General features: G+C 51.8%; 1 protein-coding gene across 4 annotated transcripts in view; it reads left to right on the top strand.

Moving 5' to 3' along the window:
* Positions 1-22,170, top strand: part of DLEC1 (DLEC1 cilia and flagella associated protein) — a 103,566-nt gene extending 81,396 nt beyond the window's left edge. Inside the window, exons 22-39 of one of the 4 annotated variants that reach the window (XR_011075663.1) lie at positions 9,583-9,736; positions 10,141-10,251; positions 11,222-11,352; positions 11,851-12,033; positions 12,822-12,892; positions 13,355-13,506; positions 14,747-14,865; positions 15,410-15,480; positions 17,862-18,067; positions 18,152-18,262; positions 18,366-18,491; positions 18,602-18,696; positions 18,891-18,975; positions 19,159-19,377; positions 20,347-20,508; positions 21,284-21,437; positions 21,678-21,764; positions 21,849-21,921. Coding sequence is in view for 3 of the 4 variants with exons in the window: in XM_068557874.1 (XP_068413975.1) it covers positions 9,583-9,736; positions 10,141-10,251; positions 11,222-11,352; positions 11,851-12,033; positions 12,822-12,892; positions 13,355-13,506; positions 14,747-14,865; positions 15,410-15,480; positions 17,862-18,067; positions 18,152-18,262; positions 18,366-18,491; positions 18,602-18,696; positions 18,891-18,975; positions 19,159-19,377; positions 20,347-20,508; positions 21,284-21,437; positions 21,641-21,764; positions 21,849-21,966 (2,392 nt within the window). In the remaining variant the exon portion in view is untranslated. Of the gene's footprint in view, positions 1-9,582; positions 9,737-10,140; positions 10,252-11,221; positions 11,353-11,850; positions 12,034-12,821; positions 12,893-13,354; positions 13,507-14,746; positions 14,866-15,409; positions 15,481-17,861; positions 18,068-18,151; positions 18,263-18,365; positions 18,492-18,601; positions 18,697-18,890; positions 18,976-19,158; positions 19,378-20,346; positions 20,509-21,283; positions 21,438-21,640; positions 21,765-21,848 lie in introns of those variants that run through there. The other 3 variants (XM_068557875.1, XM_068557874.1, XM_068557876.1) reach the window with 3 other exon arrangements.
* The last annotated feature ends 102 nt before the right edge of the window (positions 22,171-22,272 follow it).

Raw genomic sequence — 22,272 nt, 5'->3', positions numbered from 1 at the left:
TTTTGTCTTCTTGAAGATAGCTGCTCTAACAGGTGTGAGGTGATATCTCACTGTGGTTTTGATCTGCATGTCCCTGATGATTAGTGTTGCTGAGCATCTCTTCGTGTACCTGTTGGCCATTTGGATGTCCTCTTTGGAAAAATGTCTAGTTCCTCTGCCCATTTTAAAATTTGATTTGTTTGGCATTTTGCTATTGAGTTGTATGAGTTCTTTATATATTTTGGATATTAACCCCTTATCAGATATGTGTTATTGCTGACTGAAAAAAAAAAAAAAAAGCACAACCTAAAAGTTGAGAATCATGTTTTATTCTGGGACCTTACTGAGGACTATAGTCCAGAAAACAGCCTCTCAGATAGCTCTGAGGTAAGGGAGGAGCCAGAATATATGGGAGTTTCTGCTGAAAAAAAAAAAAAAAACATACAGGGGAACATCAAAAGACTACTGCTAATCACAAAAAACAGACATCTCAAGTTAATGACTTTAGTTCTTTTCTGTGTTTGGGAAGATGCAAGGTTCTGGGCTTATTGAAATCATTCCTTTAATATGCATCTTCACTACTTATGGCTGGTACCCTGTCTCTCTCCATCCTGAATTCCCCTCAGGGTGCACTGGTGGAGGCAGGTGCAGTGACTGCCGGCTTGAGGGTTGCAGCATCCTTTGTTTACTGAAATGGCAGGCAGCATTCTTTGTCCACAGTGTGCAAATACTTCTCCCATTTGGTAGGTTGTCTCTTCATTTTGTTCAGTGCTTCTTTCGCTGTGCAGAAGCTTTTTAGTTTGATGTAGTCTCACTTGGTTTTTTTTTTGTAATTAATTATTTTATTTTGGCTGTGCCGGGTCTTCGTTGCAGCGCACGGGCTTCTCTGGTTGCGGCGTGCAGGCTTCTCTAGTTGTGGCGGGAGGGCTCTAGAGCACGGGCTCAGTAGTTGGCAGCGTGCAGGCTTGGTTGCGGTATGTGGGATCTCAGTCCCCCGACCAGGGATCGAACCTGGGCCCTCTGCGTTGGGAGCGTGGAGTCTTAACCACTGGACCACCAGGGAAGTCCCCCTCACTTGTTTATTTTTGCTCTTATTGTTTTTTGTACTTTTGGTGTCAAATTCAAAAAAGCATCCCCAAGACTGACGTTGAGGAACTTCTTCCCTGTGTTTTCTTCTAGGTGTTTTATAGTATCAGATCTTATGTTTATGTCTTCGATCCATTTCAAGTTAATTTTTGTGAGTGGTGTAAGATAGGGGTTCAATTTCATTTTTCTACACGTGGTTATCCAGTTTTCCCAACACCATTTGTTGAAGAGACTGTCCTTTCCCCATTGAGTGTTCATTTATTTTTAATATAAGTATAGTTAATTTACAATGTTGTGTTAGTTTCAAGTGCACAGCAAAGTGATTCAGTTATACATACACATAATATATTGTTTCAGATTCTTTTCCATTATATGTTATTACAAGATATTGACTATAGTTTCCTGTGCTATACAGTAAGTCCTTGTTGTTTACCTGTTTTATATATAGTAGTGTGTACATGTTAATCCCAAACTCCTAATTTATCTCTCCCCACCCCTGCGCCACTATCCCCTTTGGTAACCATAAGTTTGTTTTCTATGTCTGTGAGTCTGTGTCTGCTTTGTAAATAACTTTATTTGTATCCTTTTTTTTAGATTCCACATATAAGTGATATATGATATTTGTCTTTCTCTGTCTGACTTACTTCACTTAATATGATGATCTCGGGAATTCCCTGGCAGTCCAGTGGTTGGGACTTGGCGCTTTCACTGCTGGGGCCCGGGTTCAGCCCCTGTTTGGGGAACTAATGTCCCACAAGCAGTGCAGCGCAGCCAAAAATGAAAAAGAAAAAAGAAATCTCTAGGGCCATTCATGTTGCTGCAAATGGCATTATTTCATTCATTTTTTTTATGACTGAGTATTATTCCATTGTCTATGTGTACCACATCTTCTTTATCCATTTATCTGTTGATGTACATTTTGGTTGCTTCCATGACTTGGCTATTGTAAATAGTGCTGCAGTGAACATCAGGGTGCATGTATCTTTTTGAATTACGATTTTTCTCTGGATATATGCCCAGGAATGAGATTGTAGGATCATATTTTAATGATATTTTTAGTTTTTGAAGGAACCTCTATACAGTTCTCCAAAACTGTTGAACCAATTTACATTCCCACCAACAGTGTAGGAAGGTTCCCTTTTCTCCACAACCTCTCTAGCATTTATTATTTTTAGACTTTTTGATGACGATCATTCTGACTGATATGAAGTGATACCTCATTGTAGTTCTGATTAGCATTTCTCTAATAATTAGTGATGTTGAGCATCTTTTCATGTGCCCATTGGCCATCTGTATGTCTTCTTTGGAGAAATGTCTGTTTAGGGTATTCTTTTTTTTTTAATTTTTTAATAAATTTATTTATCTATCTATTTATTTATTTATCTATCTATCTATTTATTTATTTATTTTTGGCTGCGTTGGGTCTTCATTGCTGCACGCAGGCTTTCTCTAGTTGTGGCGAGCGGCGGCTACTCTTCGTTGCAGTGCATGGGCTTCTCGTTGCAGTGGCTTCTCTTGTTGCAGAGCACGGGCTCTAGGCACATGGGCTCAGTAGTTGTGGCTCACAGGCTCTAGAGCACAGGCTCAGTGGTTGTGGCACACAGGCTTAGTTGCGCCGTAGCATGTGGGATCTTCCCTGACCAGGGCTCGAACCCATGTCCCCTGCATTGGCAGGCAGATTCTTAACCACTGTGCCACCAGGGAAGTCCCTGTTTAGGGTATTCTTGGCTCTCTTGTCAAATATTAGTTGAGTGTATACATGGCATTTTTAAATGAGCAAATACCATTGTATTCTGGGAGGAACACACTGGAGATTTCAAAGGTTGTTAGTGATATTCCCTCCCTCACTCCCTCCTTTCCTTCCTTCCTTCCTTTCTCATGGAAAATTTCTTACGTATATAAAAATAGTATAGTATAATGAACCCCTGTGTATCCATCATCTACTTTCAGTAATTATCAAATCACGGCAAATACTGCTTCATCCACACGCCTCATCCATTTCTGCCCCGCCACCCTTCTCAAACTATTTTGAAGCATAATATTCATTTTCTTAAGTTGACTGGTGGTAACATTTTGTTTCTTAAGCTAGGCGGGGGTGGTACACAGATGTTCTTTTTATTATTATTCTTTAAACTGTATAGATATTTAAACTGTATATTTGTTTTGTAGTCATTTCTGCATGTATTTTGTATTTTGTTATAAAAACTTTAACTGCTCACTTTAAATCTTCATGAATACTTGAATCATCCTCCAAAGAGAATGTGCCATTTTATACTTCCACCTCCAGGGTATGAGATGCCCATCACCCCAGACTCTCACAGTGACAGATATTCTCAGACTTTTGGTACTTGGACCAGCAACAGGGGGGGAAGTACCAGCAATGTCTCATTCAAATGTGCTTTTCTACAGCTAACATTATGGGTCTAAGTATGAGTCTTTTCAAACCCACCGGTAATTGCTTGGTTCTTCATGGTCCTTAAATAAGAAGGTTAAGTCTGTCTTCTCCTCAGGCAGAATGAATGCCTTTTATTCAGTCTCTGCTTATTTCCTTTCTTTTCTTATCTCTATTCTTTCTTCTTAAAGGACCTTGTATTAATCAGAATGTTTACAGTTGCAAGTGAGGGAAACACATCAATTTAGGCAAAAAAGGGGAACCATTGGCTCAGGTACCTGGGCATTCCTGCCCTACTGAATCCAGGGCTCCGGCCTCTTCCTTTGTCTGGTCTTCTACTTCTCTCTCATTGTCCACCCTCCTTCCCCCTCCTGCACCCACCCCATCCTTCAACTCTGCTTCTCTCTCTTTGCTGGCCTTTCTCTCCCCTATTGGCAGGGGCTCTTGGCCACAATGCCCCAGGGAAGGGGGCCACTTGGAGCTCCAGGCTCATGCACTCCCAGCTTAATAACCTCTGTGAAAAATGAAATCTGCTTTCTCCAGAGAGACACTCTGCATGGATCTCTTTGGTCACCTCCCCTCACAGGCCTTACCTCCTGTGAGGTAAGGGGGCAAGGATCCAGGGGGCAAGGGGGGCAGGGGGCAAGGATCTAGCTCCAGAAGAGGCAGGTGGGAAAACTTGCTGGACAGTAAAAACAGTAGCTACCACACAGTCTACCACAAACCTGCTGGATCTATACTGCATGAGTTCAACCACGTTCCTCATATTTCCCATCTCTTGGGGTTTTTCTCCTCGCTCAGGGATATGCCGTTGGCCCTGCAGGTCACTAATTCAGTCTCTGGTGGATACCCTTGTTTTGGCAATCATGCTTTTCAATTTCAAGCTTTTTTTTTTTTTTTTTTTTTTTTTTTTTATGAATTGTTCCTTTTCTGTAGTCATCTGTTATTGTCTTATGGATGCAACAGCCTCTCAGATTACCCCGAGGAAACTAATTTTAGTTTCCTCAGATTCTGGTTTGGAATCTTTCTTCACTTTTTGGGTTTCTTTCTACATCTAATAATCCTTGGCTGCCCATTCCTGTTCTGAAGGAGGAAGTTGATTTGCGTAAGGAGCCGGCGGTGTCAGTTTCCTCTGAGTATGTGGGTGCAGGTGTGGATGGAGTCCTCCTCCCAGGACTGAGTGTGTGTGAGTGTGCGTGAGTACCCTCAGAGCAGACAGCTTCCTGAATCCCGTAAAGGGAAGGGGCCTTTGGGGAAAACAGCCCAAGACAAGCAGTCGAGGAAACCCACACTGGCCACCTACACGAATCAGTCCCTTCCTTCCTTCATAAATAGGATCTTTTTGGTCGTTTTCCCTCGGAGACAGTTGAGAAGCCCAGTGTTCCTGCAGGATCTGCTGTGACCTCTCTCCAGGGCCACGCCAACATTCTTCACTGCAGGTGGGGTAAATCCTGCTGCAGGATTTACCAGTCTTCTGTGTGATGCCTGAGCTCTGGGAGCCAGTATAGCTGAACCCGCCACGCTAATCTCCCAGCGCTTCTTTAGTTACCTCCCCTGCTCTTTCCCCACAGCCCACCCTGCCTTGTGATGCGTCTCATTCCACTGTTACGGGATCTCTGCTTGGCCTTCTCCAGGGGTCTTAAGTAATAGTTTTGTTCTCCTCTGTTTTATCAGTTAATCTGATTACATCCTTTCTTTTAATTTTTTTCTCATTGGAATAGCATTATATTTACTTTATTCTTTATTTAAAAATTTTCACAAATTATGCATAATGTTAACATAGTGTATCTTATTATAATAATGATATATGGGGCAAATATAATAGTTGCCAGTCGGGACCCACTCTCCATCCTTCTTCACCCTGCTCTCCTATTTCTTCTCTTCCTCAACAACACTTGTTACAGTCTGTCCTTCAATGGTACTCATTCTGGTATGTGTGAAGTGATATTTCACTGAGGATTTGATTTGAATTTTCCTGATGGCAAATGATGTTTAGCATCTTTCATATGCTTATTGGTTATCTGTAGAGCCTCTTTGGAGAACTATCTCTTGAATTCTGTGCCCATTTAAAAAAAATAAGGTTATTTGTCTTTTTGTTATTGAGGTGCAAGTGTTCCTTTTTTTTTTTTTTTTTTTTGAGGTGGAAGTGTTGTTCTTTATGTATATTCTAGATGCATGTCTATTATTAGGTATATGATTTTCAAATATTTTCTCCAATTCTGAGAATTGTGTTTTCACTTTCTTGATGGTATGTATACTTTGAAGCACAAAAGTTTTAAATTTTGGTGAATTCCAATTTATGTATTTTTCTCTTTTTGTTGCTTGTGCTTTTGGTGTTATATCTAAGAAACCATTGCCTAATGTCCCAAATATTTACTCACATGTTTTCTTCTGAGAGTTTTATAGTTTTAGTACTTATTCTTAGGTCTCTGATACGTTTTGAGTTAGCTTTTGTGTATGGGGAGAGAAAAGAATCCAAGTTCATTCTTTTCCAACTAGATAATCAGTCGTCTCAGTACTGTTTCTTAAAAAGACTTTTCTTTATCCATTGCATTGTCTTGGCACCCTTTGTCAAAAATCAGTTGACTGTAAACATGAGGGATTATTTATGGACTGTCAGGTCTGTTCCATTGATCTATGGGTCTGTTCTTATGCCATATCAACATTGTTTTGATTAATGTGGCTTTATAGTAAGTTTTGAAATCAGGAAGTATGAATTCTCCAACTTTGTTTTTCTTTCTCAAGATTGTTTTGGCTACTCTGGGTTCTTTGAATTTCTGTATGAATTTTAGGACCAGTTTATCAATCTCTGCAAAGAGCCAGCTGGGATTTTAATAGGGAGTGTATTGAATCTGCCGATCAGTTTGGGGAGTATTGCCATCCTGACAATATTAAGTCTTCCCATTCTTGAACATGAAATGTCTTTCCATTTATTTAGGTCTTTTCATTTCTTTCAGTGAGGTTTTCAGTGTACGAGTCTTGTGCTTTTTTTGTTAAAGTTATTCCTAAGTATTGTATCATTTTTGATGCTTTTGGAAATGGACTTTTCTTAATCACATTTTATTATTATTCATTGTTAGTGTGTAGAAATACAAATAGTTTTTTGTATATTGACCTTGTATCCTACAACCTTGCTGAACACATTACTTCTAATAGTTTTCTAAATAGAAGATCATGTCGTCTGCATTTAGAGATAATTTTACATCTTCCTTTCCTTTTTTCTTCTTTTAAATTTTTATTTATTTATTTATTTATTTATTTTTAGCTGTGTTGGGTCTTCGTTGCTGTGCACGGGCTTTCTCTAGTTGTGGCGAGCGGGGGCTACTCTTCGTTGTGGTGCATGGGCTTCTCTTTGCGGTGGCTTCTCTTGTTGTGGAGCATGGGCTCTAGGGCACATGGGCTTCAGTACTTGTGGTGTGCAGGCTCAGCAGTTGTGGCTCGCAGACTCTAGAGCGCAGGCTCAGTAGTTGTGGGGCATGGGCTTAGTTGCTCCACAGCATGTGGGATCTTCCCGGACCAGGGCTCGAACCCATGTCCCCTGCATTGGCAGGCAGATTCTTAACCACTGAGCCACGCGGGAAGTCCCTACATCTTCCTTTCCAATCTGGATGCCTTTCCTTTCTATTTCCTGCCTAATGGACCTAATAATACTCCAGTACAGTGTTGAATGAAAGTGGCAAGGGTGGACGTCCTTGCCTTGTTCCCGATCTTAAAAGGAAAACATTGTCTTTCACCTTTAAGTATGATATTAGCTGTAGGCTTTTCGTAGATGTCCTTTCTCAGGTTGTGGAAGTTCCCTTCTATTCCTAGTTTGCTGATTGTTTTTCTCATGAAAGAACGTTAGATTTCATTGAATGTTTTTTCTGCGTCTTTTGAAATAATCATGCCATTTTTGTCCTTTTTTAAATTAATATGGTGTTTTTCACTAATTTTTGCATATTAAACCAAAAATTTTATTTCTTATTTGACCTATTGTTTATTTAGGAGTGTGTTGTTTAATTTACACATATTTTTGTGTCCCAAATTATTTTCTGTTGTTGATTTTTAACTTGATTCTCTTGTTGGAGAACATACTTTGTGTAATTTCAGCCTTTTAAATCTGAGGCTTGTTGTATGAGCTATCTTATGGTCTGTTCTAGAGAATATTCCACGTACACATAAGAAACATTTTGCTGTTGTTGGATAGAGTGTTGTATAGAGGTCTGGTTGGTTTACAGTGTTAAGTCTTCTATTTCCTGTTCATCTTCTGCTTAGTTGTTCTGTCCACTATTTAAAATGAGGTATTGAAATCTCTAATCATTATTTTTGAATCGTCAGTTTCTCCCTTCAATCCTGTCGTTTTTTGCTTCAAGTATTTTGGAACACTGTTGTTAGACCTGTGTATTTATAATTGTAAGGTCTTCCTGATGGATTGACCTTTTTATAATTATAAAATACCCTTCTTTGTCTCTAGTAACCATTTTTGTCCTAAAGTCTATTTCATCTCACATTAAAATAGCTACTATAGCTCTCTTTTGGGTACTGTTTGCAGTATATTTTTCCATCCTTTTACTTTCAGCGTATTTGTGTCTTTGAATCTAAGGTGTCTCTTGTAGACAGTATACAGTGGGATCATTTTTTTTAATGCATTTTGCCAATCTCTCTCTTTTGTTTGGCTTTTGAATCTATGACCTATCTCAGTCTCGTTCTGTGGCTATAAAAAGATAGCGTGATAACTGCAATTAAACCTCATTTTCAAATATATTTTACAGCTCTTTATGGGGACAAGTCTTTTCTTCCTTGGTATTCTTGAAGATTGCCAAGCTGGCCAAGATGGTAAAGGTTTTTTTGTCTTTTGGAAAAATCCTTAATTATTGAACAAAGTGAACAGCGCTCAGAAATTTATGGCCCCCCCCAAAAAAAAATGGGGGCGGGGAGGAGGAGGTTAAAAAAAAAGAAGATAACATGAGACATCCTTGTAATGGGACCGTTCTGTGTCTTGACTGTGGTGGTGTCATGCGTATCTGCCTGTGATAAAATTGCGTAGAAGTAAACACACACAAACGAGTCCATGTAAACCTGATGGGGTCTGAATAAGATTGCTGGATTGTATCCGTCTTGGTCTCCTGCTTGTGACATTGTGCTGTAGTTAGGCAAGATGTTACTATTGGGAAATTGGGTGAAGAGTGTACTGGATCCCTTTGTATTTTTTTTGTTGTTGTTGTTACAGCTGCATGTGAATCTACAGTTATTTCAAGATAAAAAGTTAAAAGCAAAATGCATGTTATCTCCATTCCTTATATAAGAAAAAAAATACCCTCAGACATATTTGTGTGGGTCTATTTCTAGGTTTTCTACATTGTTCCATTGATCTGTTGTATACATCCCTCCACCAATAACACACTATCTTGATTGCTGTAGCTGTATAGTAAGTCTTAACATCCAGTAATTTCCCACTTTATTCTTTGTAAAAATTGTTTTAGTCTGTGTCCTTTATCTTTCTATATAAATGTTGCAATAAGCTTGTCTATATCTATAAAAATCCTGGCTAGGAGTTTGATAAGAGTTGTGTTAAACTTAACAGATCACTTTGGGGAGAATTGACATCTATGTTGAGTCTTTTAATCCATGAACATGATTTATGCCTCTCTATTTATAGTCATCTTCGATTTCTTTCATTGGTGTTTTTATAGTTTTCAGCACACAAATTCTATACGTGTTTTATTAGATATTTACCAAAGTATTTCAATTTTTTGAGCAATTATAAATGGTATTATATTTTTAACTTCTGTTTCTACATGTTCTTTGTTAGCCTGTAAAAATGTGATTGATTTTGGAGTTCCCTGGTGGTCCAGTGGTTAGGACTCTGTGCTTTACTGCCGAGGGCCCGGGTTTGATCCCTGGTCAGGGAACTAAAAATCCCACAAGCTGCCTGGCACAGCCAAAAAAAAAAAAAAAGTGATTGCTTTTTATGTGTTGATTTTTACCCTGTCACTTTGCTGACTCGCTCATTAGTTCTAAGATTAAAAAAAAAAAAAAAAGATTCCTTGGGATTTTCTACGTAGACCATCATGTCATCTGCACATAGGGAGGAGTTTTAATTCTTCCTTTCTGTCGAGTATGCCTTTTATTTCCTTGTGTTCCAGCCACCTGCCTGTGTATGCGGAGGTGCAGGAGCCCTACGTGTACCTGCAGAGCAGCCAGGTGGAGGTCACCAACCTCTACGTGGGCGTGCCCACCGAGACGCCTGTCACACTCATCAATGGCACGCTCCTGCCCACCCAGTTCCACTGGGGCAAGGTGGGTGAGCCCACGCTGTCGGGCCCTAGGCCTGCAACCCTCAGCCCCAGAGGCCTGTGTGGAGGGGGACATTGCCCCCCAGACACGTCCCAGAACAGATTACTGCCCCTGGCGCTGACTCTGCCGCCTGCCCCAGGTGCCACGGCAGACGGGGCCACGTCCCTGTTTCCTATCACCCTGGGCCTCCCAGGGTGGCTTATTTAGTCCGGGATGAGTCCCACCTGTGGTGGGAGAGGAGAGGGACCTGTGGTTTATCCCCGCTCAGGAGCACCCCACCCTGCTGGTCTCGCTGGGGGCCCCCAGTCCACCAGCCTCCCCAGAGTATGCGGCAGTGCTGAGCCCTCTGTCTGGACCCCGGGTCCATCCTGGAAGCCCAGCACGTGACCCACCCATGTGTCTGCCAGCTCCTGGGGCTCCAAGCAAGCTTCTGCACAGCAAAAGTCTCCCCCAGACGTGGCACGCTGAGCCCCAGTGAGGAGCGCCAGCTCAGCCTAGAGTTGACTGCTCATACCCAGGTGAGTGAGGGCTCAGGGGCCTGCGTGCCCAGGAAGGTCCCCCGGCTGCCTGCATCTGTGCCTGCCAGGAGGTCTACCCCAGACCCCTCTCCTGGGCTGTGTCAGTGGGGAAGAGACTTCTTGCATTTGGGTCTGGGCTCCCCATTCCCACTGGGCCTGCTGTCTAGGGACACAGGGCCTGGATGTGCCCTGACACCCTTGGGCACCACCATTAGCCCTCGCCAGGCCATTCTCTTTGGAACAGGTGGGCCCAGCTTTCCAGCTGCCCGGAGATGCTGAGCAGAGCTGCTGCCCACGGCGGGCCCTGTGCTGGGTGCTGCAGGGGAGCCTGAGCGGCACCCAGGTTCCTCCCAAGAAGGACACAGCTTCTCCTGGGTGCAGCCCACAGGAAGGCCATTGGGCCGAATGTGCTCAGTACTGGGTGGTTGCCGGCTATCCGTTTGTGGTTCTTGTGGGGAAAGAAACTTCTTCCTCACAGGGTCTAGCAGCCCCAGGTCCCAGTCCTCTCTGGCGAACATGTGGACGGTGGGCTTTCTTACACAGCTGAGCCTGAGCTCGAGGGTGACGGCCGGGCCCAGGCCTGGCACAGAGCAGACCTCACGCAGGAAGGGCTTGATTTCTGTGGTAGCAGCTTCATCAGGATAAATGTGCGGCTTCTCCAGAGGTCCTCTTGGAGGGGTCTCCTTCACGTGGGCCTGCCCAGATATTTGGAGCCGACTCACAGCCAGGAGCCCTGAGGAAGGGGCCAGGCCTCCAGGGGGGCAGGGGTGGGCTGACAGGCCGGGTCTGGGCATAGTGGCCCACTGGAGGGTCTGGGAGCCCTTCCACAGAGATGAGCCTGGACAAGACCTTTGGGTTGAGCGCCCCCCAAGCACCCTCCTGTGCTGCGGGAGCCCATCTGAGGCCCCTCTGCTGAGGCCAAGCCCTGGGCTTTACCTGAGTGATGCACTCCCGGTGGGCTTCCTTATAGGAAGAGTTGATGGACCTGGCCCTCCCTTGTAACGTGTCGGGCATGAAGGAGCCACTGGTTCTGGGCATTTCCGGGAAACCCCGGGGACTGCAGGTGGCCATCGCCATCTCTGCAGAGGACGGTGACAGCAGGTGAGCCCAGGGCAGGCCCGGGGCCTGGGGGCTGAGGCAGCCGTTCACAGGACCGGCCTTGAGGTGATACCAGCCTCCTCCCCGTGATTCCCGCGGCTGGGAAAAGGCCCCTCACAAACTCGTTGGGGACAGCCCCGTCCACCCCATCACCGCTTTCTCTGTGGTCTTTCCCCACACACTGGAGGCGTGGTGTTCAGGCGGGGAGGAGACGGCAGGGGACGGGGCTGTGGGTACCTTGGGCTTTCCCACGCGAGGCCCGGCAACTGGGAGACAGGCCAGTCTGCCCCCGGCCAGGGAGAGCCTGGGGGGTTTGCGGCCTCTCTTGGCATCGTGGGTGGGCGAGGCGGGTGTGTCTGTCGGGTGGCAGCTTAACGAGGGCTTGGAGGATGCAGCCTGGTTTCCGGGTGTGTCTGGCGCCCCCAGCCCCAGGTGGCTCGCTGGGCAGGGCCGAGGGTGGCGTGTAACCTGGTGCTCACGGGCTCGGGGCGGTGTTGCCAGCACAGAGCTGTGGCCAGGCCACCCGGAGAGGCTCCACCTGGACTTCGGCTCAGCAGTGCCGCTGCGGACCCGCGTGAATCGCCAGCTCATCCTGACCAACTGTTCCCCGATACAGACCCCTTTTACCCTCAAGTTTGAGTACTTTGGGAGCCCTGCAAACAGCCTGCGCCAAAAACCCAGCCGGTAAGTCTGGTTTCTTTCAGAGGCTATTTCTGGGGAGGATGTGGCCCGCTGACGTGGAGGGCTTCGGACAGGCCAGGTGGTACCGGGGCCCGCGGACGAGGGAGAGGTTATTGGAGGTGGAGGGAACTGTGGGCAGGGATACAGCGAGGCACGCTGCAAAGCTGTAGCTCGGAATCAACTGCGGTGAAAGTATTTACACCGAGAGGCTGGCTAAGTTTACCAGCACCCCGCTGCAGACGCCTCGCCACCAAAGCTCCTCGGGCGGGGGTGGGAGTGGGGGAGTGGTGGCGGGAGCTTCAGAACCACCGACTGCTGGTGTTGCAGGGCACCAGGAACAGCTCCTGAGCCATTAACTTGCCCATTGCAGAAAGTTAGCATGTGTTCAATGTGGGACAGATATCAGCAGGAAAGAGTGGAAATGGCCTGTTGCAGAAGGCTGGACAAGGGTTGGGGAGTCTGGGCTGGGTTTGCATCCAGGGGTCACCAAGGTGCAGAGCCTGGGGATCGGGGTCCCTGCCCTGGAGCCCTCCTGAGTTTGTTGGGAGGCAATCCCTGGGGCTGGCAGGCGGCCTGCAGCTGGGATGCTTTGGGTGGTAGGGGTGCAGCGGGAGCAAAGACCACAGACAGAGGTGAAGAGGAGGCCTGACCAGCTCTCCCCTGGGAGGAGCAGGCAGGGCCACCTTCCTCCGCTGGGCACCTGGGGGGATGCTGGTTGCCAGAGGAGGTGGCTCAGGTCTGGGGAAGGGCCCGGATGGCTTGATGTGATTTCCATGTCCCGTCTTGTCAAGCCCCGACATGCCTCCTGCCCTGCTGAAGATGGCTCGGATGCGGGAGGTCTTGGCCAAGCGAGAGCAGCTGGGTAAGAGTCCCAGGGCAGGCGCTGAGCCCAGGCCTGGCCAGAGCGGCGTTTCGCGTGGCCTTCCAAGGAGGTGGGCCAGTTGCTGCAGGAGGGGACCCTGACCAGAGACCACTTCTCAGCGCCTTTTCTAGCAAGGTCCCTGAGATGGCCGTGGCCCTCCACCTGACAGCGCCCCCTCTTTTAAATGAGGCCACCCCCTTGCCAGGGCGTACGGCTTGTGCACAGGGCCTGGCTTTGATTTGGGAGGGGTGATGGCTCAGAAGGGAGGGCTGAGGCTCGGCCCTTGTGGGAGGTGAGAGAAGCTGGACCCTGGGCCCCAGGCACCCAGGAGGAGGGTCTGTTTAGCCAGACCAAGGAGAGGCTGTAGGTTGGCTTGTCTGGTTCAGTGCTTTGCTGACGCTTGAGGGTTTGGACCTCTTTCCTGCCCTGGGGCCTGAATCCCCGTGTCTGGTTCTCCTGCAGAGCTTATGGAAAGCATGCTGTCCCACGGGAAAGGAGCTGCCTTCTTTCCCCACCTCTCCCAGGGTGTGCTGGGGGCCCACCAGAAGCTTGGCATTGACCTCACAGCCTGTGCGAACATGTGGGGCGAGTACTGGGACAGCCTCATCTGCACAGTAAGGAAACAAAGTAAACATGTCCCAAATCCTAGGCTACTGAGTTATTGCACAGAAGATTTTCTTGAACTATTTAGTAAATTGGATGGGTTAGTTATAGTAGATATTTGCTCTAAATTGTGCTGTGCCCAATGACAAAGAGTTGATCACCTTAATATACAAAGCGTTTCTTAACTAACAATAAGGGGGGCAAAAGCATCCCAAATAGGCAAAGGGTTTGAATAGGGAATTCAAAAATGACAAATAGAGATGGCCAGTGAACATGAAACATGTCACCGGCACTGGTAACTAAAGAAGTGAAAGTTAAACCACTGAAATACTAGTCTTTGTGAGATTAGCAAGGTTCAAAAGTTGTCAGTGAAGGTGCAGGGGAAAGGTACTCACGTGCACGGCGAGGCCGGCTGGGAAATGTGTGGCACCCTTCGGAGGCACTTCTGCAGGGCGCTGGGGACACAATTAAGGTTGCCCCAAGGAAAGGAGTGAATACAGGGAACAGATAAATTCATACCAGGCTTCCTTTTCTTCTCAGCGTTGTTTGTAATAGAGGGGGGAGAAAAAAGGAAACAGTGTAAACATCCATTGTCCGTCAGGAGAAGATCGGATGAAAACATTAGGCTACATCCATGCCGTGGGATTCCGGACAGCCCCTTAAATGATGCTGTAAACCTTCATTAGTAAAATTATCATATGTTGTAAAGAGAAAAGAGATTACCAAAACAAAGCATGTGCAGAATGCTCCTCATTTATATCTGTGTTTTATGCACACAAGTCTGTCTAGACAGTGGTACACTAAAATGTTAACAGTGAGTCATGCTGGGGGGCGGGGTAGGATCATGGGTGAAATACATTCTATTTTAAATTTTAAAAAGACATTTATCACCTTTTATTAGCAGAGAAAAATAATAGAGTTATTTCCATTTAAAAGATAAAGAAATTTAATCAAAGGGGCCACATAAGAGGCCAAAGACTCTCAGCCCGGGAGATGCGTGCAGTCGCAGGGCTGGCCGGGAGAGCAGAGACGGGAGGGCAGGACAGGGAAGCCAGGGCTGGGAGGCCAGGCCTTTGGGGGGTCTGGGGTGAGCGTCAGACAGGGGGCAGTGAGTCCTTGCCCAGTTGGACCAAGCTTTGGGGACCCTGGGCTGGCTGGAGGAGGGAGGGCCTCTCACGGAGGGGATGGGGAGCCAGGGGATGCGGTAGCAGCCAGTGACAGGAGCGACGCGTGATTGGTGTGTGTTTGCAGGTGGGAGACCTGCCTCCAGCGGTCATCCCGGTGCACATGGTGGTGGTGGGCTGCCCCATCAGCTCCCACAGGACCGCCCGCTACACCACTGACCAGATCCAGAAGGAGCCTGTTGTCAGGTATCCCTGCCTCGCCCCCGCCCGCCTCCTGCTCTAACCCTTGAAACCCTCTGGCCTCCACCCCGGGCTGCCCACGCCAACTCGTTGCTGTCCTGCCGGCCCAGGGCCACTTGGTGCCATCCAGCTCGAAAGCCCCAGGCCAGGGCTACCCCAGAGGAGAGAGGCCTCAGGGGGCACGGCCGTGATCTGCACATCTCCGCGGGCTTTGCGGGGACAGGAGTAGCGAGTAGTCACTGTGGTCTGAGGTCAGGGCCGGACTCGGGACCCCTCACTCCAACTGCGTTGGGGTCTGTGTGGTTGGTCAGTGCGGTTGCAGGGTGGGTGGGGTTTACTGGTGAGCAGCCCTGGCTCACGGTTCACCGGGCACCGCATGGGGAGGGCCTCCAGCCCTGGGGCTTGGTGACACTGGGCTGAAGACAGACCGCTGTGGGGCCCCCTGCCTGCCTGAGCCCCGGCCCCGGCCCCGGCCCTCCTCTCTCAGGTGAGCTGGCCTGCGGGGTGTGCGCTGGCTGTGGCCCTGCTGACCCTCGTCTCCTGTCTCCAGGTTCGGCACCCGGGTCTCTGGAGGAGACACAGTCACCCGGATCCTTCGCCTGAGTAATTCCAGCCCCTGTGGTGAGATGCTCACGAGAGAAGTCGGGGCTCTTGCTGCAGGCTCTGCCACTTGGTGGGCCAGGCTGGGAGGGAAGATTGGGGTGGGGGGAGCTGATGGCCCGCAACCTGGAGCCAAGTGGGCTGGGGTACGGCGGAGGGAGGCCCCCGAGGGCCAAGGTCAGGAGTGGCCAAGCCAGTCTTGGGTTGTCAGAGCCACTTCCACCCAAGAAGACAGAACTTGCCCTTGCCTGTAGGACCTGGGGTCTCCCAGTGTCCATGGGCCACAGATGCCCTCCCCTGGTCGGGTTCACTTTGCATAGGGACAGGCACTTGTAGGGGACACCTTTTTCTCTTCCCTTCGGCCAGCAGCCCCCAAGCTATTTGCCAGGTGCTGTGCAAGGGGCTGGGGATACAGAGGCAACAGGACAGCAGGGGCTGTGCCTGATGGGCAGGACGGACGTGACCATGGGCTGCCAGCGTAGAGTGCACTGAGTGCGACTATGGGGGCGGCCAGAGTGCTGGGGGTCTGTGTCGAGGGCCATCAGGCTGAGGCCAGGAGGAGAGTGACCCAGCTGGGACTGAGGGAGCGTATGGGCCACAGGAAGAGCCAGGGCCAGCTGAGAACCAGAGTCTCCCGGGGATTATTTAAAGCACCTTGAGGCTGGGCCACCCCAGAGCAAGTGAACCAGAGTCTCTAGGGGCAGGGCCTGGGCACTGTGGTTTTTAAGCTCCTCGGGGACTCAAGGGAACATCCTGTTGGTGGAAGAGAATGGCCACTCTGTGACCTGGCTTATTTTTGTCCACTGGATCTGTGCATTTGGGGTGTATTGGACCACTCTAATCGTATCTTTATCAAGTTCTTCCGGCGTTTGTAGTTTTGCTGTGTTTTTAGCTTCTGTATTGTTAGGTGCACTTGACAACTAATGATGCCTCTTATCACCCTGTAACCTTCCTCTTTGGCCCCTTCAGTGCTTAAATCCCACCTTGCCGAATAGCAACATTGCTCTCCCTGGTTGCGTACTGGCATTTGCCTGGTATGTCCTTGCCCATCCCTCTGTTTTCACCCTTTATGACTTTGATGTGTGTTTCTTTGTAAACAGCCGAGAGCTGAGCTTTAGAAAACCTAATCTATGTATTTCTTCTTACTTTATGATTTATTTCACTGTTATTTTTCTTTCTTCGTTTTGCTTTTTGTAACTTCTGTTTTCCCTTTAATTTGGGATTTCTCTTCTACTTTCCTGGTTACCGTTGCTTCCTTGGGGTTCCTCATCACATGCACATTTCTCCTTACCTGAAAGTGAGATTGTCCTCTGAACTTGCGAGTATGGAGGCCATTGGTGGCCTTGGTGAGAGTGATTCCGTGCATGAAAGAGGCAGATAGATACCAGGTAGCAACCCCAGGGACTACATGTTCGGGGACCTTGCGTGGGCATGTTTCCACCAGGTGTTCATTCCCCAGGGGCGAGCCATGAATCCGAGGTGAGCTGGGAGTCGGGGGAGGCGCTCATGGATTGTTCGTCCTCCAAGCTTGCTGTGGAGAGGAGAGGTGGTACTGGAAAGGTCTGGCAGAGGGAAGCTTGTTTAAGTGCTGTGGGGAAGCAGCCAGGAGAGAGGGGAGATGGGACACATCTGGCCCCTGAGAAGAGGGGTGTAGGGATGGGGTAGATGCAGACAGATGGGGGGATCCGGGCAGGACTTTTTTCTGGGAGGTGAGGTGGTACCACCCAGTGAGTGCCAGAGGAGACCAGGGAAGAGTGTCGTGGTGCAGGTAGGCAGGGACGGCTGAGCAGGAAAACAGTGATGGGCAGAGTGGGGGCACAGTTTAGGTTGGGGACATTTATGGGGGTGGCACGTTGTTTAGAATGCGGGGGACTTGCTCACTGGGGCCTAGACGGTCGGTTCTGTTCCCCCAGGGTTAGGTTTTTGCCCAGTGGGTACAAGGATGGGGGCAAAGAGAGAGATGAGAGACCTGGCCAGACAGTTGCCAGTGGCAGCCCCCAGAGACTCGCCTGGCTGGGGAAGGAAGTGAAGGCAGGCTGGCGCTAAAGGATGGAGGGGAGGAGGCAGGGGACATGGGGGGTGAAGGGCCCAGGGGTCAGCAAATAGGCCAGAAGGAAAGGAGGGTGTGGGGAGAGCACAGGGAGCAGGATTTCTGCATCTGGACATGAAACCTGGTCTTGTGATCCAGAGGGCAAGGGCTGATGGAGCTGATGGCATAAGCCTGTAGCCTCTCCTAAGACAAGAATTGCCTGGAAGTGACATTGGGAAGCCAGGCCCCCTCCACCCTGTGTGTGGGAGACCCGGCAGCCTCCGGGGGCTGCGGGGAGCGGGGTGGGGGGGGGGCCCAGGGAAGAATCTGCCCCTTCCTTATCCCTCGCCTGTCTCCCCCACGTCTGCCCCAGACATCCGCCTGGACTGGGAGACCTATGCTCCAGAGGACAGGGAGGACCGGCTGCTGGAGCTGCTGGTGTTCTACGGGCCACCCTCCCCGCCGCGGGACCAAGCTGGGAGCGACCGCCTGCGCCCTGAGGCCCCTGAGAGCAGCAGCTCCTTCTGGTCCCCAAGTCCCTCCGACGTGTCCAAGTCCAGCCGTGACGCTGCCCAGCCTGTGAGCAGGGGTGGTGGGAGGGCTGCTGGGCTGTGGCCAGTGGGCCTCGAGCCTGCGTGAGCCTCAGCGACTCCTGGACCACAGGCTGAGGGCGGCTCCAGTGCCAGCGCCTCCCAGGAAATCATCTCGGTCACCCTGCAGGAGCGCGAGGGGGTGCCCTCTGACCAGCTGTTCTCCATCAGCCCCAAGCAGGTGGTGAGTTGGGGCGGGGCTGGGAGCTCGGGGCGGGGTGGGGTGGGGGGTGTCCCCCTGGCCGGGAGGGACAGGCGGCGCTGAGGCTGCTGTGCGCGTCTGCCAGGTGGTCCCCGCAGGGGGCAGCAGCACCATCTACATCTCCTTCACACCCGTGGTCCTGGGCCCCGACGTCCTGCACAAGGTGGAGTGTACCGGCTCCGCCCTGGGCTCCATGAGCTTGGATGACGAGGTGAGCGCTCCTGGCCTGGGGAGGGCCCCCACCACTGCCTCTCCCTGGGGCAGCTCGCCCGCTGCCTGCTCAGCTCGGCGACCGCCCGTGATCGGGCTTGGGCTCGGCAGGTGGAGAGGGAGCTCCCGGGGAGGAGGCGCCGCCTGCAGGGCTCGGCTGTGGGGCCTGTGAGGCTGCACCTGCACGGCTACGTGAGGCCCGCGCGGTGAGTCGGCTGGGCTGCCTGGCCTCCCTGCGGCCCGCTGTGGGGGTCAGCCTCCCCCGGCACTGCTGGGGACCAGACAGGGTCCTGGGAGCAAGAGGATGGGGACGGGAGGGAGAAGCTGGCGGGTGAGCCCGGGGAAAGGCCGGCCAGGGTCAGCTGAGCCCCAGAAGCCCAGCCGTGCCTGTCGCTGGCAGGCTGAGCGTGGAGCTGGACTCCGGCGGCAGCATGGTGTTCTGGTGCCAGGCCAGCGACCTCATCCCCGAGCAGCGCTGTGCTGGGGTGAGTGTGCCGCAGCCCCGGCCCTCCCAAGCTACCCGGTCCTCAGACGTCTCCCGCGGCGCCCTGTGGGGCACAGGCCCGACAGCCCAGGTCCCCTCCCCCGGGGCCCGCCACCCCCCCACCCGAGTCAGGGGCTCCGGAGGGCAGAACTGAGTCCCCTCCCCGACCTCTGTGGCCGCCCAGGTGCTGAGTGAGCTGGTAACCACCCACCACCTGAAGCTGATCAACACCACGGAAATCCCACACTACTTCCGGCTCCTGGTCTCCAGGCCCTTCTCTGTTTCTCAAGATGGGGTGAGCCGCAGCCACAGGGCTCCCAGCCCCAGCTGGAAGCAGGAGTGCAAGGAGGGGACAGCAGCAGCCGGCAAGCAGCTGGTACTCTACCCACAGGAGAACATGCTGGTCAGTGGGAGCTTCTGTGGTCCCTGCCTACAGTGGGCACACTCACCTGGGCTGGGGCTCACCTTCCTCTCACGTTCGCGCATGCAGCACCCTCCAGGTCTGGACGTAGACACATACAGTGGTATCCACACACGAACCACACGCTTGGCCCCGCCGTGCGCTGTGCGCTCAGGGGCGGACCCCCATCACACGCACCACGTCCGGCAAACCCCTCCCCACAGGGGCCCTCCACGCGCAGGAACGCCCAGACCTATCAGTGTGGACACTCGCGAGTCCCAGACACACCAGACCCTGCTCTTCGTCCCCTCCGCCAGTGTCCTGGTCCTGCGAGCACCTCCATGCGGCACAGAACCCCCTTCTCGTGTGCCCTCATGCAGGGTTTCATCACCATCTTTCCATAAACATAAGGCACACCAGAAACACAGTTCCCCAGGCCCTACTGCCAGAGATGATGAGATCTGGGCTGAGGCCCAGGAACCCCTTTTCCTAACAGGTGCCTTGGATGAATCTGTGGAGCTGGGTCCACAGACCTGGGTTTGGGAGCCACGTGCCCAAGCCCCATCCTGTTGGGCCCAAGTTACATCCTAGCCCCCAGATACCCACTCATGCTCCCCCAGCCCCCTCCCCACAGCCTCCAGGGTGACCCCTGAGGAAGGCAAAGCTGACTGCACGTCCCCCCGGCAGGGGCTCCTCACTGCCCTCAGGACAAAGACACAGGCCTGACTTGGGCCTACAGGCCTGCCTGCAGCCCTGGTCACGCGAGTGGAGCCGCCCACTCCTCCGGCCTCTCAGCTCAGAGGGCCGCTCAGCCCTGTCCCCGGTACTGACGGGTGCTGGGCAGGGAGCAGGGCAGTGTGAGGAGTGAATGCACCAGGCAGGGTCCGCGGGAGGGAAGGACGGAGCTCTGGGCGGGGAGGCTGCCGCCCACCTCCAGCAGTCTGAGGTGACAGCTTGTCCACATCCGCTCAGGTGAACGTGTCCTTTTCCCTCTCCCTGGAGCTGCTCTCCTATCAGAAGCTCCCGGCTGACCAGATGTTGCCTGGAGTGGACATTCAGCAGAGCGCGAGTGGAGAGAAACAGATGGTCTTCACTCAGAATCTGCTTCTGGAATACAGCAACCAGACCACTCAGGTGAGCCCCAGGCCTGCCTCATGTGTTCAGGTGGGGTCAGAGGAGGACACACCCCAACAGCCTGCCCTGGAAGAGGCCTGGCACGTGGAGAAATGAGGGTCATCCATCCTTACCTGTCTCAGGAGCTCAGAGCGAGGTGGGGTGCTGTAGGGTGCAAAATCAGGGAAGGCTTCCTGGAGGAGGAGGTGGCACATGACGCCTGCACGCCGTTTAACGGAGAGAGAAGGGAAACCAAGCCAAGGGAACGGCCTGATGGGTGGGTACAGTGAGCAGCTGAGGGACGCCTCTTGGGCTCGTGTGGGACCGCGAGCACCAGGTGAGAACACCACGGGCCTCGTTCTTGTTCTGTGGACTGTGACAGCTCCACACCACAGCCCCGTGAGCGTCCGAGTTGGAGAGGCCAAGGGAAAAGGTGAGATGGCCCAGAGCCCAAGAGGAGCAGAGGGCTAGATGAGAGGGGAGAGGAAGGCAGCAGGGCGGCCCGACCAGGGAGCAGAAACCACAGAGCTGGATCCAGGGCAGGGGTGGCAAGGGAGTCAGAGGGGAGCAGATGGCGCCTTCCTGGCCCTTTTCCTGCCCAGAATCCCACCAGCATCCCCCGGCTTTAGATGACAGCGCTGGCCCCCTTCCACCTGCTGTGGTGCTGCCTGTGCATTCCTCAGAAGCTGCAGTACTTGGGGTCGGCAGGGCCCCTGTGTCCCTGGCTCAGAGCCCAGTGGGAGTGGGTAAGGTCACCTAGTCCCCACCAAGTTAAAGGCTCTGTCGCCCCCCCAAGGTGGTGCCCCTGCGGGCCGTCGTGGCCGTGCCCGAGCTGCAGCTCTCCACCAGCTGGGTGGACTTCGGGACCTGCTTCGTGAACCAGGGCCGCGTCCGGGAGGTCTACCTGATGAACCTGAGCAGCTCCCGGAGCTACTGGACCGTGTTGACAGGTGTGCCATGCCCTCCTCCCCCGTGCGGCTGGGCCGAGACCCCCAGGAAGGGGCCTGTGTGCCCTGTCCCTGCAGGCTGGCTCCCCAGGGCTGGGCCCACCTGAGAATTCACGGGCAGGAGCAGAGGCGCACCCCCGAGATGCGGGCAGTGGGCCAAGCAGGGAGCTGGCTGTGCTCCTGCGTGTCCCCTTCCCCTCATGCAGGCCAGCAGGAGCCAGACAAGGACCCTGTTGCCTTCAGGGTCTCCCCAAGCAGCGGGCTGCTAGAGGCACGACCAGTCAACGCACCCCCCACCTCCGTCCCCCTCCAGGTTTCCTTCACCGCCAGGTACGGCCCTCCCAGCCTCGCTGGTGCTGCCTCTGGAGCCCTGGCCCAGGGCCCCCTCCTCATCTCAGCCCCTGCTCCCCACAGGAGCTGTGAGCTGTACGAGTCCACGCTGGTGGTGGAAGGCGTGCTGGGTGAGAAATCCTGCACCCTGCGGCTCCAGGGCCGAGGCTCGTACGACGAGAGATACGCGTCACCCTACTAGCTCTGAGCCTCCGCCCTCAACCCCCAATACTGGAAATAAACACGGCCCAGAGCTATGGAGCAGGTTTACTGGGCCAGGGCACCTACTGGAGGACCTCTGAACAGCTCCTGGGATGGAGGGACAACCCCCCCCCCGCCCCCGCCCCACCACTTCCAGGCCCTGCGCCCTGTGTCCTCAGAGCTAATACAAAGGGTAGGCCATGCCCCTGTGGAGACCAGGGCAGTTAAGAGTCAGTATTCAGATTCAGCAGAGGCAGGACCAGCATAGCAAGAACTGGCTCTTGGGAAAAACCACAGCCACTAAGGG

This window comes from Eschrichtius robustus, chromosome 12 (genome assembly GCF_028021215.1).
Source record: "Eschrichtius robustus isolate mEscRob2 chromosome 12, mEscRob2.pri, whole genome shotgun sequence".
In the NCBI taxonomy this organism is placed as follows: Eukaryota; Metazoa; Chordata; class Mammalia; order Artiodactyla; family Eschrichtiidae; genus Eschrichtius; species Eschrichtius robustus.
This window is presented reverse-complemented; position numbering and strand designations above follow the sequence as displayed.